This window comes from Neomonachus schauinslandi, chromosome 4, assembly GCF_002201575.2.
Source record: "Neomonachus schauinslandi chromosome 4, ASM220157v2, whole genome shotgun sequence".
Taxonomy (NCBI): Eukaryota; Metazoa; Chordata; class Mammalia; order Carnivora; family Phocidae; genus Neomonachus; species Neomonachus schauinslandi.
Window position 1 is genome coordinate 99645736 of NC_058406.1, and position 15101 is coordinate 99660836.

The 15101-nt window shown below is 46.5% G+C and overlaps 1 protein-coding gene across 1 annotated transcript; it reads right to left on the bottom strand.

The window, feature by feature from the left end:
* Window positions 1-277: 277 nt before the first annotated feature.
* REG4 (regenerating family member 4) lies at window positions 278-13407 on the bottom strand. Its single transcript, XM_021690251.1, has 5 exons — window positions 13341-13407; window positions 10490-10587; window positions 7239-7376; window positions 4679-4784; window positions 278-345 (listed from the first exon to the last, which is right to left on the bottom strand). Exons 1-5 carry the CDS (start codon window positions 13405-13407, stop codon window positions 278-280), a joined length of 477 nt encoding a protein of 158 aa, XP_021545926.1.
* Window positions 13408-15101: the final 1694 nt, after the last annotated feature.

Consider the following 15101-nt stretch of genomic DNA (forward strand, 5'->3'; position numbering starts at 1 on the left):
CACCAGTCCCCTCCCTCCTCCGAGACAGCCAGAAGTGAGGAAGAGGAAAGCAGAGGACCATGGAGACAGATCCCGGGGTGACCTTTAGAGCTAGAAGCCACTGCCCTACCAGCGTTGAGGACTTGGCTTCTAACAAACCTAAAAAAGTGAGTGCAATAAGGGCCTCATCAGCCTCAGTTGCTATGTTTACTCGAAGATGATGATCAGAGGCAGCCAGCGCGCACACAGGGAAGGGGACAGGGGCCCGTGCGGCATGGGCTCAGCCCGGATGCTCGCTCTATGGCTGGTATTTGCACAGGAAGTGCCGGTGCTTGCTGCAGTCATTGCTCTCCCAGGTCAAAAAATCTGCAAGAAAATAAAGAGATGTTCAAATCTATCTGGTTCTGTACTGCACTTACCCGCGCGACCTGGGTGTTTTGCTTGCAACCCTCGGGAAGGTACCACCATGGTTCATTTCACGGGTCACCTGGGCCAGGATGTGTGCCCTGGTGTTGGGTCAAACGCCGGTCTACATGTTGCTGTGAGGGATTTTTTTTTTTTTTTTTTTTTTAGCTGTGATAAGTATCTAAATTAGTCGACTCTGAGTAAAGCAGATTACCCTCCATAATGTGGGTCATTATCCAATCAGTGAAAAGATGGAGTTTGCCCAAGGAGCAAGGAATTCTGCCTCCAAAGTGCCCCCAACTCAGGACTGCGATATCAGAGTCGCTGGCCCGCCCTGTGCACATCAGCTTTGCCAGCCCGACAATCGCATGGGCCAATTCCTTAAAAGAAATCTATCTCTCAAGACAAGTATCATATGATCTCACTGATATGAGGAATTCTTGATCTCAGGAAACAAACTGAGGGTTGCTGGAGTGGTGGGGTGTGGGAGGGATGGGGTGGCTGGGTGATAGACACTGGGGAGGGTATGTGCTCTGGTAAGCGCTGTGAATTGTGCAAGACTGTTGAATCTCAGATCTGTACCTCTGAAACAAATAATGCAATATATGTTAAGGAAAAAAAAAAAAAGAAGAAGAAGAAGGTAGCGGGAGGGGAAGAATGAAGCGGGGGAAATCGGAGGGGTAGACGAACCATGAGAGACGATGGACTCTGAAAAACAAACTGAGGGTTCTAGAGGCGAGGGGGGTGGGAGGATGGGTTAGCCTAGTGGTGGGTATTGAGGAGGGCACATTCTGCATGCAGCACTGGGTGTTATGCACAAACAATGAATCATGGAACACTTCATCTAAAACTAATGATGTAATGTATGGGGATTAACATAAGAATAAAAAAAAAGTAAAAAAAAAAAGGAAGATAGTAGGAAGGGAAAAATGAAGGGGGGGAAATCGGAGGGGTAGACGAACCAGGAGAGACGATGGACTCTGAAAAACAAACTGAGGGTTCTAGAGGGGAGGGGGGTGGGAGGATGGGTTAGCCTGGTGGTGGGTATTGAGGAGGGCACGTTCTGCATGGAGCACTGGGTGTTATGCACAAACAATGAATCATGGAACCTACATCAAAAACTAATGATGTAATGTATGGTGATTAACATAACATAATAAAATAAAATTTAAAAAAAAGAAATTTATCTCTCTACATATGCATCCTATAACTTCTGTCTCTCTGAAGAACCAGACACTAACACTGGTCCTAACTTTGTTACCAGAAAGAAAAATAATTTAAACGTTACACACGATTGCAGAAGCCCATGCCCACGTCCCTTCTGAGTCCCTCAGAGCTTGACATGAATCCACAGAAGGTGGGGGTCCTTTGTGTTGGAAACAGGATGCTGTGAGGGTGATTTCTCCAAAGTTCACAGCTGAGGCACTAAGCAGAGCCTGTTTGAAGGTCAAAGAATTGGAAGCCGCCGAGCCAGTCATGGCCCACAGGCCATCCTTTTATAAGGAAGGACCCAGAGCAAGGAGGAGGTGGGTCTTGAAACTGAAATGTTTTCGAGGAGAGGTTCAACTATGGCCACGCACAGAGTCACTTGTCACAGTGGGTGTGTGCAGCGGAGCGCCGAGTCTGGATGTCTGCCTGGCTCTGACCCGTCCTGGTGCCTCCTCCCTTCCTCAACACCAGGGAGGTGTGTGGAGGGGACCACAGCCCTCCCCTCCAGGCTGCGAGAACCCTGAGCCCAACCCGCACTGGGATAAGCATTTCACCTGTACGTATCCACAGGATTCGTACTCTTGGTTTGCCCCTTTTTATGGAGGGGCAACTGAGGCACAGAGAAGTAGGAAATCTGCTCAAGGTCACACAGCTACATGGAGGGATGGAATCCTACCCCAGGCATTCAGAATGCAGAGCCCAGGGTTTTGACCCCGACTGCGCTGAATATGAAATTTCTCTTTAAATTGTAGCACCCTAGTTATCATTATTGAATGTGTCAGAGTGGACCAGTAGAAATGTCAGAAAACTCTGGCAAGTGCGATTTGCCGGAGAGTCCCGAGAGAGTTCCACTGTGGTGCAGAAAGGGAGTCAGAAAGGGTGAGAGAAGAACCAACCGGACAAAACGTCCTGGGAAGGTCCTTCTAAATGGACATAGCAGAGGAACAAGTCCAGTCACACACAGGATGTGGGCATGTGGCTGTGTTTTGGTCCATTAATACTATACCTTTGGAGTCTTCAAGAAACAATTCAGCCCCCGAGTTGGTGGGGCTAAATCTGTTACACAAATATAAAATGACACTGATGGGGCCAAGGGAAGGCTCTCTAAAATTCCACTAGTCCTTGTTTCATTCCTTGTGCTTTTCTGGCTTGAGCACCTGTATTTTGGTAGCTCAGAGCTGGGCTGAGTGACCTCGAGGAAAGGAAGAGATTCTGAAAGACCCAGTGTTCTCAGGAGGATGTCAGGTTTCCCGGTCCCACGCAAGTGGCTTTGTTCCTGGGCACTTGCCCCTGTGAACGTGGACCGACAGGAAAGACTTGTGTTTGAGAACTTGGTCCAGTTGAAATCTCAGAATCAGGGGAAGGACACCGGAGGATATCTGGTCCATAGCTTCCCCAAAGGTATTCTGGCCTCCAGCCCTAGAGCTTCGGATGTTGTAGGTCCAAAATGAGGCCTGGAATTTGTTTTTTTTTTTTTTTTTTTAAAGATTTTATTTATTTATTTGACAGAGAGAGAGACACAGCGAAAGAGGGAAACACAAGCAGGGGGAGTGGGAGAGGGAGAAGCAGGCTTCCCGCTGAACAGTGAGCCCGATGTGGGGCTCGATCCCAGGACCCTGGGACCATGACCTGAGCCGAAGGCAGAGGCTTAACGACTGAGCCACCCAGGTGCCCCGAGGCCTGGAATTTGTATTTTAAAAGTGTTCCTCAATTGATTCTCCATGTGCCTTGGACCTTCTCTTCTAACACTTTTAGCAGCTCTAGTGTCCACTTTTGCTTGGTTAACTCTAGTGATAGGGTTCTCACTACTTCCTAGGGGTAGCCCATTAGATTTTTGGGTAGTGTTAATTGCTCAAAAATTTTTTCCTTCATTTAGGCAGAAATCCACACTTTGTTAGCTTCTACCTATTGGTCTCAGTTGTGTTCCTTCCATCTGGGCTGTTTTGAGCCTTTCCCAGCAGCGGTTATGATCTCTGCAAGTCTGCGAGAAGTCCTTCGTTCATCTGTGAGGAGACCCTCTTACTGTGAAGGGTCTAGACCATTCATCCTTTGCTGCTGGAAGGTTTTCCTCCTCTCTTTTGTGCATATAAACTTTATTCCTCAGACGACAGCCACCCTGCCTCATGTCCCTGAGTCCTTAGTCCAGGCCTTTCCCAGACCCACTTCCTGCCTGGAGGGGTGTTCTGGTGACACCTTGGGGCCTTTTAAACCCACTGGGATGTGGTCTTTGGCATCGAGTAGCCTCTTTATCTTTGATATTCTGTTTTCTTGTTTTACAACGGAAATCTTCCACATCACTTACCCACTGTGGTTCTCAAATTCAAGCGATTATGCCCCCTAAGGGATATTTAGCAACATCTGCAAACATTTTGGTGGAAACAACTTGTGGTGGGGGAGCGGTGGTTCTACTGACATCTAACGATTAGAGACCAAGGTATCCTAAACCTACGAAGAACAGGGCAGCCCCCACAACGAAGAATTATCCAGCTCCAACTGTCTTTGGTACAAAGGTCGAAAACTCTACCTTATTACATAAAAAGCAAGAAATGAAAGAAGACAAGAGAAACAAGGAGACTCACATGATTGTGTGCAGCCTGCCGCTGAGGTTCTGGGCCCTGCACTTTGGGGACAAAACTCAGGGAAACAAACAAGAGGGAAGAATGCAGGCCAAGAGGAGGTCCCCAGGGTTCCCAGGGAACCCTAACTATCAAGAAGCCGGCAGGGGGTCCCACATATTTGCACCCGGTAGTCTGGGTTTCCCAAAATGTGGCATCTTTCCCCCTCATCGTATGAATATAATAGGATTTAAAAATAAGCATATTTAAGGGGAAAAGTGAGTGGATTTAAAGAACATACTAAGTAAATAACTGAACAGCTGGGTCATAGGTGTGGCCAAGATTGTAACATGGTCACAGCCGACTGCAGGTTGCTACACCAGGTCTGTGGCAAGGCCCTGTCCTGCAGAAAACGGAGTCACTGGTGCGGATGGGGCGACGGGGAGCGGACGTTCCATTTTCTGCTCTTACAGGGAAAGGGCAGGAGCTCCGATTTGGGAAGAAGCGAGGGGCGGTGCGTGAGAACTTACTGTCCTTGAAGCTCATCTCCACACAGTGCTCGTCCCTACGCCTGGACGCGCCAGACCAGCTTCTGTAGCCAGAGAAGGCCCCATCGATCCACTGCCATTGTTGCTTCTGCAAGTAACCAGAGATGGAAGACGGTCCGCCTGCAGGCCTCACAGCCCCTTAGAAACTTGTAAAAATCGGGATGCCTGGGTGGCTCAGTTGGTTAAGCAACTGCCTTCGGCTCAGGTCATGATCCTGGAGTCCCAGGATCGAGTCCCGCATCGGGCTCCCTGCTCGGCAGGGAGCCTGCTTCTCCCTCTGACCCTCCCCCCTCTCATGCACTCTCTCAAATAAATAAATAAATAAATCTTAAAAAAAGAAAAAGAATTTGGGGCGCCTGGGTGGCTCAGTTGGTTGGGCGACTGCCTTCGGCTTGGGTCATGATCCTGGAGTCCTGGGATCGAGTCCCACATCGGGCTCCCAGCTCAGCAGGGAGTCTGCTTCTCCCTCTGACCATCCCCCATCTCATGCTCTCTCTCTCTATCTCATTCTCTCTCTCAAATAAATAAATAAAATCTTAAAAAAAAAAAAGAAACTTGTAAAAATGTGCCATTGCAAAAACTGGGGAAGCCCAGAAACGTGCACGGAATGAAACATAGAAAACTCACCCCATTTATTCACCGAGAGGAAAACATCACTAACAATTTGGCATATTTCCTTCTGGTGTAAACATTTTTCTCTATCACCATATTTTTATGTGCTAACATATGTGGTGATCTTTAAAATACTTCTTCAGCTGCGCACCTTGCTTTCTAAACATTTTTAAATGGTAATGATGTACTAGAATATACCTTAATTCTGTTGATGATATTTACATTGTTTCCAACTTACTCTTATTATAAAGAATACTGCCATGAACAACTTTGTTCCTAGAGCTGTTTCTGCACTTAAACTTATTTTCTTAGGATAGAAACCCGGTAGTAGAATGAATGGGTCAAAGGGCTTCAATATGTTGAGGATACTGATATGCATGGCCAAACTACCTCCCAAACACTTTTCAGTTGTAGGAATTTAAGCCCCCATCTACTGGACAACTTTTCTATATCCTTAAAAATGTTACGCATTAAGACAAAGCGAAAGCTTGATGATCTGATAAGTCAAATTATATTGCTATTTTAATTCGCATTTCTTCGATAACTAGAGACATCGAACAATTTTTGAAAGGATTTTATGAGCTATTAACTTTCTTCAATTATGAATGTAGAAAATTAAATCACCAAAACAAATCTGGTATAAATAGATGTAAATATTTGTCTGGACTCTGAAGGAGAGAGTTCTGATTGATAGCAATGTGAATAGATAAAAATGTGTAATTAATTGTATAAAATACTGGCGACATCTATGGCAAAGTTTTGTCAAGAAACAAAGTCTGGGGGTTCTCTTCTTGTGTTTCTTATGTCTGTTTGGGTTAATGATAGAAGACCCACAAAGAATCTGTAAACTGCAGGTCCCACATAGAGACCTCCACCACCAGCTCAAAGACCTCACGTGCCATTCTTTACAGTGAGGTGTTTGATGGAGACTGAAATGAGGGCCTAGTGAAAAAAATTATGGATGAAATAAAAAGCACAATAGCATCTAGGAAAAGGCTTGGCTGAAAGTTCTCAACTTGAACTCAAGATCTAATGGGAATTTAATTAAGCCAGATCCCATAGCAGGTGTGTGTGTTTATATACACGTATATATATGTATGTTTATATATATATATGTATGTATATACCTGTATATACTTACACAACTTTTTTTTAGGCTCTGAAAAGCCGGTCATTTGGTGTTCTAAGATTTGGGAGGCCTTTACTTAGAAGTTCTATAAAATGATGCCATTGAAAGGCGCCTAGGTGGCTCAGTCGTTAAGCGTCCGCCTTCGGCTCAGGTCATGATCCCAGGGTCCTGGGATCGAGCCCCGCATCGGGCTCCCTGCTCCGTGGGAAGTCTGCTTCTCCCTCTCCCACTCCCCCCTGCTTGTGTTCCCTCTCTCACTGTCTCTCTCTCTGTCAAATAAATAAATAAAATCTTTAAAAAAAATAAAAATAAAAATAAAAAACATGTCAAACTCTTTCTGGTGTATTCTGGGCAGTAGGGATAGAGAGGGCATTTCAGTATAAGAATTGGCAATGGGTGCACCTGGGTGGCTCGGTCGGTTGGGCATCTGCTTTTGGCTCAGGTCATGATCCCAGGACCCTCGGCTGGAGCCCCACGTCGGGTTCCCTGCTCAGTGGGAAGCCTGCTTCTCCCTCTCCCACTCCCCCTGCTTGTGTTCCCTCTCTCGCTGTCTCTCTCTCTGTCAAATAAATAAATAAAAATATATATTAAAAAAAATGATGCCATTGAAATAATTTCCTCCACTGAGAGCCAGAATGGAGACCCAGAGCTTGAGGCTTTGGCCTCTATGGATTGGAGGCAGTGACTGAAGGAGATCCACAGCCGGTGTCCCTGTCAGTAGGCCTGGAGGCCATTTCCCAGACTAGGGGCTATCTATCCAGCTTTGCCCAGGGGGCATCAGTGGGCCACGTCGGAGGTTACCTTTTGTGGGTCGTGCAGGCCGATCCACACGGGCTGGTTTCTTTGGTAGCCAGTTATGTGTTTTGCTACGATGGTGGCTTCTTTTACATTCTGGAGAGACGCTAGGTGGGCTCCGTTTCCGTAGGACTGACACTCGAGCTGTGGGCAAGACGTCTTGCTAATCATCTCTTGAGTTTTAAAAGCATAATCCTCACCCCAGAACCCTAGGGCTCCAAGCAACGTGGAGTGCGCAGCCCCACCTCTCCCAGAAGTTGAGATCTACACCCTGTGACACTGCCTGTCTCCAGAGGAGAAAACACAATTGCCCCAAGTGTGGGGTCTCGGAGGAAGAGGCGGCTCGAGGCAAGGTTGTGAGCTTTAGGGTCAGTGGACGTGCCTGCGGTCCTCCTGGTCTTGCCCCAAGTTACTGTATGTGACCTTGACAAGTCACATGACCTCTCGGAGGCTCACACTCCTTATCTGTAAAGTCGAAGAAATAATTACTCTGCTACACAAGGGAGTTGTGTGAGGATATAATGGCTATAATTAAATATTCTAATTCTGCATTTTAACAAATCTAAGAAATCACTGATTATAAAACGTGCCCTTTGTTTCATGTCCCACTAGAAAGGAAAGAGAGAAAAAAAAAATCAGTGCCACTGTATCTAAGGGAACACACTTGAACAGGATGAGTCTAGAGCAGATAGAATAAGGTGGGCTCTTCACGGAGCACCTCCAAAATGATGAGCACCTCACACACATTATCCCACTCAATCCTCACGCCGGTCTCAGGAAGTAGGACCCACCTTTAGTTTATGGTGGAGAAATGCACGATCAGAAAAGGGCGTTAGACTTAGTTGCCCAAGAATAGAGCCCAGGTCTGTGTAACTCCCAAGTTTGATGTCGGTTTTATTGTAGATTATTCTGGCCCTATACTGCACAAGAATAATATACTGTAAATTGTAAACGGTGCTCTGTACCTTATCTTTATTTGGTACCAAATAGGAACAGTGTGGACTGTCTACAAATCTGTGATGCTTCCTCCAAGGAGAGGGGAGACTCCTCAGATGCTGGTCGAGAATTGAAGATCCCGTGTTTGCGACCTTCTGATTCTAGATTAATGTGCCTGTCTGTTTGCTTTTCCTCAGCAGTGGCCATAAGATTTAATCTAGTTGGAGTTTTGAGTGTCTTCATCCCAGTTAAACTAGACCAGGGGCTGGGGTGCAAGCATGTATCTATCTACTCTGGTGCAACTTTCCAGACCCAAGTTTGTTTTACTCCTGTATGGTTTTTTTTCATCCCAAATTCTTGTTCTTCAAAGATGCTACTTTCATTCCTATGCAAGAGAATGCGGGCGGGATTTTTCTTATTGATTACTGAATGATAATCACATTTTGTTTCAGGTATCGGATGGAAGATGTGGCATAACCATTCCCTAACCAGAAATTTACTGTCCAATTAAACGAGACAACCTTTTATATACACACGTCTTAGAGCTAGATAGAGATATATACTTATTTTATGCTCTTTGGGGGTTGTGTTACAGGATCTGCCTACATGATAAAACCTAATTTAACACAACTTAGTTGAATAAAAACATGGCTTTGGCTGGGGTTGCTGTTTTAGTGCTTCCCTCTGGCATCCTGCTCATGATGAGATGTGGTTAGAGTTGAATGTTCATACAGGCCTCCCATTTGTCAACCACTTCACAACACCAGAATGCTTCCAGACCCCTAATTTCATTTGACTTTCAAACTTGTGAGGCATGGAAGCCAGATTACCAGTCAACATTTGGTGAGAGTACCAGTCACAAAGGATTCCTGGGACAGAAGAGGAAACGGGCTCCAAGTGGTTCCGTGAGATTTTCCTCCAAGTTCCCACGCCTGGTAGTGAGGGAACCGGGCCTGGAACCCAGACCTCTCTGCCTCTCGTGTGCGAGATCAGATCTACCCATCATCTTCATGGCCCCCTCCATACCAGGGCTCTCGAGAACTAAGATTGGCCCTCAATACTGGCAACTAGTCAAGCAGTAGCAGTGGCCACGGTAAAGGTTTGCCGGGTCCTTTTCCAGTACCTTCTCTGCATTCTGTTCAGGAGTAACCGGTCAACTCTGCTAAGGCTCTGGATCAATCCTCTGGACTGTTTTTGCCTTGAGAACCTCAACTGAGCACCCAGCCTCTGCCGTAGGCTCTTTGCAAGTTATTTTAATGAATCCTTCTGAGAAGCCTGTAGGGTAAAGTGCCATCCCCATTTTAAAGCAAGAAAACCAATCAAGTGAGGTATGACTTAACTCTGTAAGGCAGGGTCATGATTTAAACTCAGGTCTATATTACTCCCAAGTCCCCCAGGTATCTTCCTCTTTGTGTTGGCAGAATTCGGGTTGGAATCTCTGGAGACAGGCAGTACAGGTGGCCTTTCAAGATTTCTTCAAGTTTGCTTCTCAAGAATTGAGGAGAAGTTCATTGCTCTCCACCAGCTTTCTTTCTTTCAGCAAACAGTGTCTGGGAAACCCCTTCTTCATTTAGTGTTTTCTCTCTCTCTCTTTCTTCCTCTCTCTCTTTCTCTGTAACCATCATCCACATCAGCCCAGGAAGCACTGCATTAGGGCTGATTTCCCTGGGTTTGTTCCACTAGTTACTCTGGGTATAACCTTGGGAGAGTCACTCATGCTCACACTGCATTGAAATCTTCTGTTTAAGTGTCACAATCTTGCACTAATCCTGCACTTTTTAAGGCCAGAGAAGACTTTGTAGCTTCAATAGCTGTCACTTGTTAAGTGCTCCATCATCACTGAGTTATTTATAAACAGAATTCTGAGGCCATTCTGGGCCCAGATCACACCACATTTCCCCATAAGGTGCCCCCAACCAGTCACGTCCATTAAAGAACCACAACCCAGAGAAACAGCTGCATGGGCTCCCCACACTCCTCGGAGGTGAAGTGGCTACTTGGGTGTCTTCTAGACAAAGCCTCAGTGAAACAAAACCAGCGCCTTTGTTGGGGGCTGTGGGCAGTGAGGCCTTCCATTTGTTTAGACTGCTTCACTTTTTGTCAGGCGGTTCTGAAGACCGTGCCCCAAGCCTGGCTGCACACCGCTCTTTCTGGCAAATGAATGAGTGCGACACACAACCGCCTTCTCCCCATTTCAGCAGCCAGGTGCCTCCTCAGAATGCCAAGGCAGGACCCTTACTTCTGAGTCACATGAGACCTGCAGCACCTGGTGGCCCCTGGCTTTAGAGACACCCGTCCAAGCATGGGGCCCGGTTTCTTACCTCAGCTTCAGACCAGCTCCTTAGCTTCCGGAAGTATCCGTAGCAATTGGACAGGTGGTAAAACCATCCAGGCGCACAGCTGGGTCTCATGAGGACGTCTGCACAGACACCAGAGGCAAGCACAAGTTAGGAGGGCAAAAACAATCACTTCCCACGTGGTCAGTTTCCAGAATGACCCGGAGACTGGGTGCCCTGAGGAAAGATCCTGCTAAGCTGCCAAAACTTTATACCGTTCATCTTTCTCCCAGCCTTCTCCAAAGGGAACTACGGCCTTTATAAGGGTAACTGTGCATTGGAGAAAAGGATACAATCAGAGCTTTTGAGGATCACTGGTGGGCACTGGTTCTGAACTGACACGAATTCCATGAGACTCAAAAACGTCACTGTGGTCCATCTGAGGAGGGGCTTATGGAGGTCAGGTGACCACAGAGGTTTAGCTAGGAGGTTCACGGCAGGCCTGGTGGGACCCCCAGCCCCCCCTGTGATTGTTTCCCCGGTTATCGAATGCACGATTGGAACAGACATACTGAGCAACCGACACAATCCCCACTTTGGTCGTGAGGTCGAACAGCCAGAATTGAAGGCAGCACAAGGTTTTAGGCATTACAAGGAAGGAGTGGTGGTTTCGGCCAGGGGGACACAGGACAGGTTAGCACTGAAGTTTGCCTTAAGGAGAGGGGATCTTTCGGGCGCCTGGGTGGCTCAGTCGGTTAAGCGACTGCCTTCGGCTCAGGTCATGATCCTGGAGTCCCGGGATCGAGTCCCGCATCGGGCTCCTTGCTCAGCGAGGAGTCTGCTTCTCCCTCTGACCCTCTCCCCCTCATACTCTCTCTCTCTCAAATAAATAAATAAAATCTTTAAAAAAAAAAAAGGAGAGGGGATCTTTCAGGCAAGCATGGTGGAAAGGAGAAGGAGAACCGAGGCCTGGAAGCCAAGGAAACCATGACAGAGAGAGGCACGGGCTCTTCCTGCTAGTTGAGTAGTGAGGGGGCCGCATCTGAAGGTTCAAGAAGCAAGGAGCTGGCTGGAGATGCAGACGGCCTCGATGAAGGGAAGGCCAGGCTGGTACGTTTGGGCTTCGCGACCCCGTGGCCACGCTCCAGTGCTAGATGGGAGTGCAGAGCTCCTCCTGCTCCTGGAGGATGTGCACAGACCGTGTCACATCGCGAGCGTTTCCTCTCTCGCTACTCAAATGACACCACTGTCCCTTGTCTGCCCCATTCTCCTGTTCTATTTCATCCCATGCCTGAAAATCTCTAGGGACTTCCTATGCTTTCAGATAAGCTCCCGACTCTGGCTAGCATGGAAGGGCTTCCGTGACCTGGCCCCACAGCCCTCTCCAGCTGGATCTTCCTGCTCAGCAACCCCAGAAAGTCTCTAGAGCTGGGAGGATGATCTGTGGAGGAGCAATGGAATGACCGGTGGGAGTGTCCTGGCTCTACTTCCTTCCGGGGGATAGAAACCAGAGAGCTTTGGTGAAGTCCCAGAGTAGGGTGACTGGTTTCTCACTCCCTGGGTTTAGCTGGGATGAATTTCAAGCCCCTGCAGGGAAGCCAGACCCGGAACAACAGGGAGCTAACGCTCTGGTTAGTTGGCTCCACAGGAGGGCTTGGGGGCTGCCTCCCATAGTCTTGCATACTCTAGCATGGGTCAGAGAAAGTGGCTGAATCCCCCAGGTCCCGACCAGCCTAAGGACTGAGAAAACTGGCGGCTGGCAGCCGGCATGGGGGGCGGGCGGAAAGCCTTTGAGCACAAGGACATATCAAAGGTAGGCTAAGGCGAGGACCACAGACTTGAGCCCAGGACACCAACATGATGCCCAAAGAGCCCTGCTTCTCTTCCCTTGTCCCCCCAGTGCATCTCGCCTTGGCCAAAGTATTCCCCAGTGGGAGGAATGCCAGGTATATACATGCTCAGGCATGGTTTCCCTCACGGCTCATGGGACTATGAGAGGCACCGCTGACTAGGAGCCCGAACAGCACATAATCTTGCTATGCGATCTTGGGCAAGTCTAGACTTCCTTCGGGCCTCATCTTCCTTGTAAACAGAACGAAGGCATTACACCAAATGTGCCCACATTTCATTTCTTTCCCTTTCAGATATTCTATGATACATATTCTTAGCTCATGCGTACCGCTTTCTTCCCGGCTTTTTCCACTAGAAGATCTTAGGGTATTGATTCTCACTTTGTTGACATGTTACTTTGTACCCGATGCTGGGACTACACGGGTGTAGGAGCCATCTCTCCAACGAGGCTCTAAGTCCCTTGCAACCCAAAATTCCCAGTATGTTCAAGTGGGAAAACGACGCATGAACATTGGGTAGCTCTATACTTGCTGACTGCTAGGTGTCAGGTGCTTCTAATACATTACCTCCACCCGTCACAAGAAACTTGTAAAACAATTGCCCTAACCGACATTTAGTTGATAATTTAACTATGGTTCACAACCACACAAGGCTGGAATGTGTTTGAGTCTATAGTCCTCGCACTTTTTACCACATAACATTGTCTTCTGTTTCTGTCTTTGACATCTATTTTTTTTTCTTTTTAAAGATTTTATTTATTTGACAGAGAGAGACACAGCGAGAGAGGGAACACAAGCGGGGGGAGTGGGAGAGGGAGAAGCAGGCTCGCTGAGCAGGGAGCCCGATGCGGGACTCGATCCCAGGACCCTGGGGTCACGACCTGAGCCGAAGGCAGACGCTTAACCCCTGAGCCACCCAGGCGCCCCTGTCTTTGACATCTATTGCCTGCAGCAGCTAAACATGGTGTGGGGCGAGTGGAAGGCTGGGGGTGTGCTGCGTGAACACTGGCTGTGGGCTCAGATCCAGCTGAGTGACTGATACTCACTACCCAGGACTTCAGTGCTGGCTACACAGCTCAGCACCAGGAGCAGCCACAGGCTGTGGGGGGCCATCTTCCTCTTCCCCGGGGCTGCAGGAGTGCTTCGGAAACCTCTCCTATAAGGGTCTCAGAGACCTTGTGAGTTTTCCCTCGAAGTTCCTGGATTCGCCTGGGTCTGCAATCTGAACACAGTGGGTGAGACAGACCCAGGAATTTAGATGCCAAATCACATATGGAGGGAAAAAAAAAAATGTTTTTCTCGCTAAACCCAGATTATACAACAAAGGCAATCTCAAGCTAACTGTAGAGATTAGGAATATTTAATTTATGTCACCTGCAAGGCCTCTGGTCCAGTGCCAGAGACCTAACCGGACTGGGCTTAAAGTCTGGAGGAAAGGCATTTGGTATAGTGTGAAGAGCCTGCTCCTGCTATTCTCAAGAGGACCAGCAGAGGGAGCCTAAGGCAAACTTTCTCAGAGACGGGGCAGTAACCGTCAACTCCATTAAATCAAGTCAGTCCCAAGAGTGAACTTGTCTATGTTAGAATCAAAAGTGCACATATGGTCCAATACCCATATTTTACAGATGAGAGGACATGAGGTCTATGGGTATGAAGTGGTTTATTCCTTGTCACACAGCTACAACTAGATACCCTCACTTTAGGGCAACCCTCTTTCCTTCACACTTAGGTGATAACCACATTTTTTTTTTTTTAAAGAAAATTATCTTTCCCCATCACGAGACAGTCCATGAATTATTAAAATATCCGTGAAAAACTGGAAAATAGGAAATAAATTCTATCTCCTAGCTTTTAGTGAATAGCATATAGACATCTTTCTAGGTACATCTACGTGTCGGTTTGTGTATCATTTTTATATAAATTGAGTCATGTTACCTGGTTTCATTTCTCAGAAACTGATTGATTGTAATGAACCTTCTTCCCCTAGCATAACTATTATGCAATTTTGATCCCCTCTTTAGTATAAATGCACATACTCAGGGCTGTGACTTCACAGAACATGCACGTTGTCACACTGATACCCTTGGCTAAAATGCCCTCTGCACGGGCTGTTCTGTACGTTCCAGCACACAGACAGCAATGCTGGTTCCCCCAAACTTCAAGGAACACCCAATCTGTCCATTTTTTTCTTGCTAATTTTGGCACAATAAAGAAAAATCTCACTGGTTAGTATTTTTTTAATATTCATAATTAAATTACTTAAATTGGTAATTTTTAAAATTTTTCAAAATATATAAAAAGAAGTTGAACATCTTTTTATATAACGATTGATTGGGCTTTTTAATTTCTTTGGTAAATTTTTGGTTTACAGCTTTGCACATTTTTTCTGTTTGATTGCCATCTTTTTTCTCAGGAATCTGTAGGGCCTTTCTTTGTGCATTTATTGCCTTTCATATATTACTAAACATATTTCCCATTTTGTATTTCTTCTTGTTTATCTTTTGCCACACTGAAAACTTCAAAAATTGTCATATTTACCTTCTTTTTTATAACATTCAGAATTTATATCAGAAAAATGGGCCATTACCATCCATGTAAGATTAAAATATCTACCCATATTCTCTTTTATTTTCATCCATCTGGCATTTATTTTAGTGTAAGCATGCAACTGGGTCCAAGATTTTCTTCCAAACAATTATTAGGATGAGTAATTCATCGAATCCTCCCTTGAGCATACTTTATGATCCAAAAATCAGAATACATATTCTAACTATAAAATAATAGATTGCTTAAGTGGAAAGATGGAA

Excerpts from the sequence above, each read along its gene's own strand:
- REG4 (XM_021690251.1), bottom strand. The coding sequence starts at position 13,407 with ATGGCCCCCCACAGCCTGTGGCTGCTCCTGGTGCTGAGCTGTGTAGCC. Across the intron at positions 7,377-10,489 it reads GGAGCTGGTCTGAAGCTGAG|CTCGAGTGTCAGTCCTACGG; the intron begins GTAAGAAACCGG and ends TCTTGCCCACAG. Across the intron at positions 4,785-7,238 it reads GCCTGCACGACCCACAAAAG|AAGCAACAATGGCAGTGGAT; the intron begins GTAACCTCCGAC and ends GGTTACTTGCAG.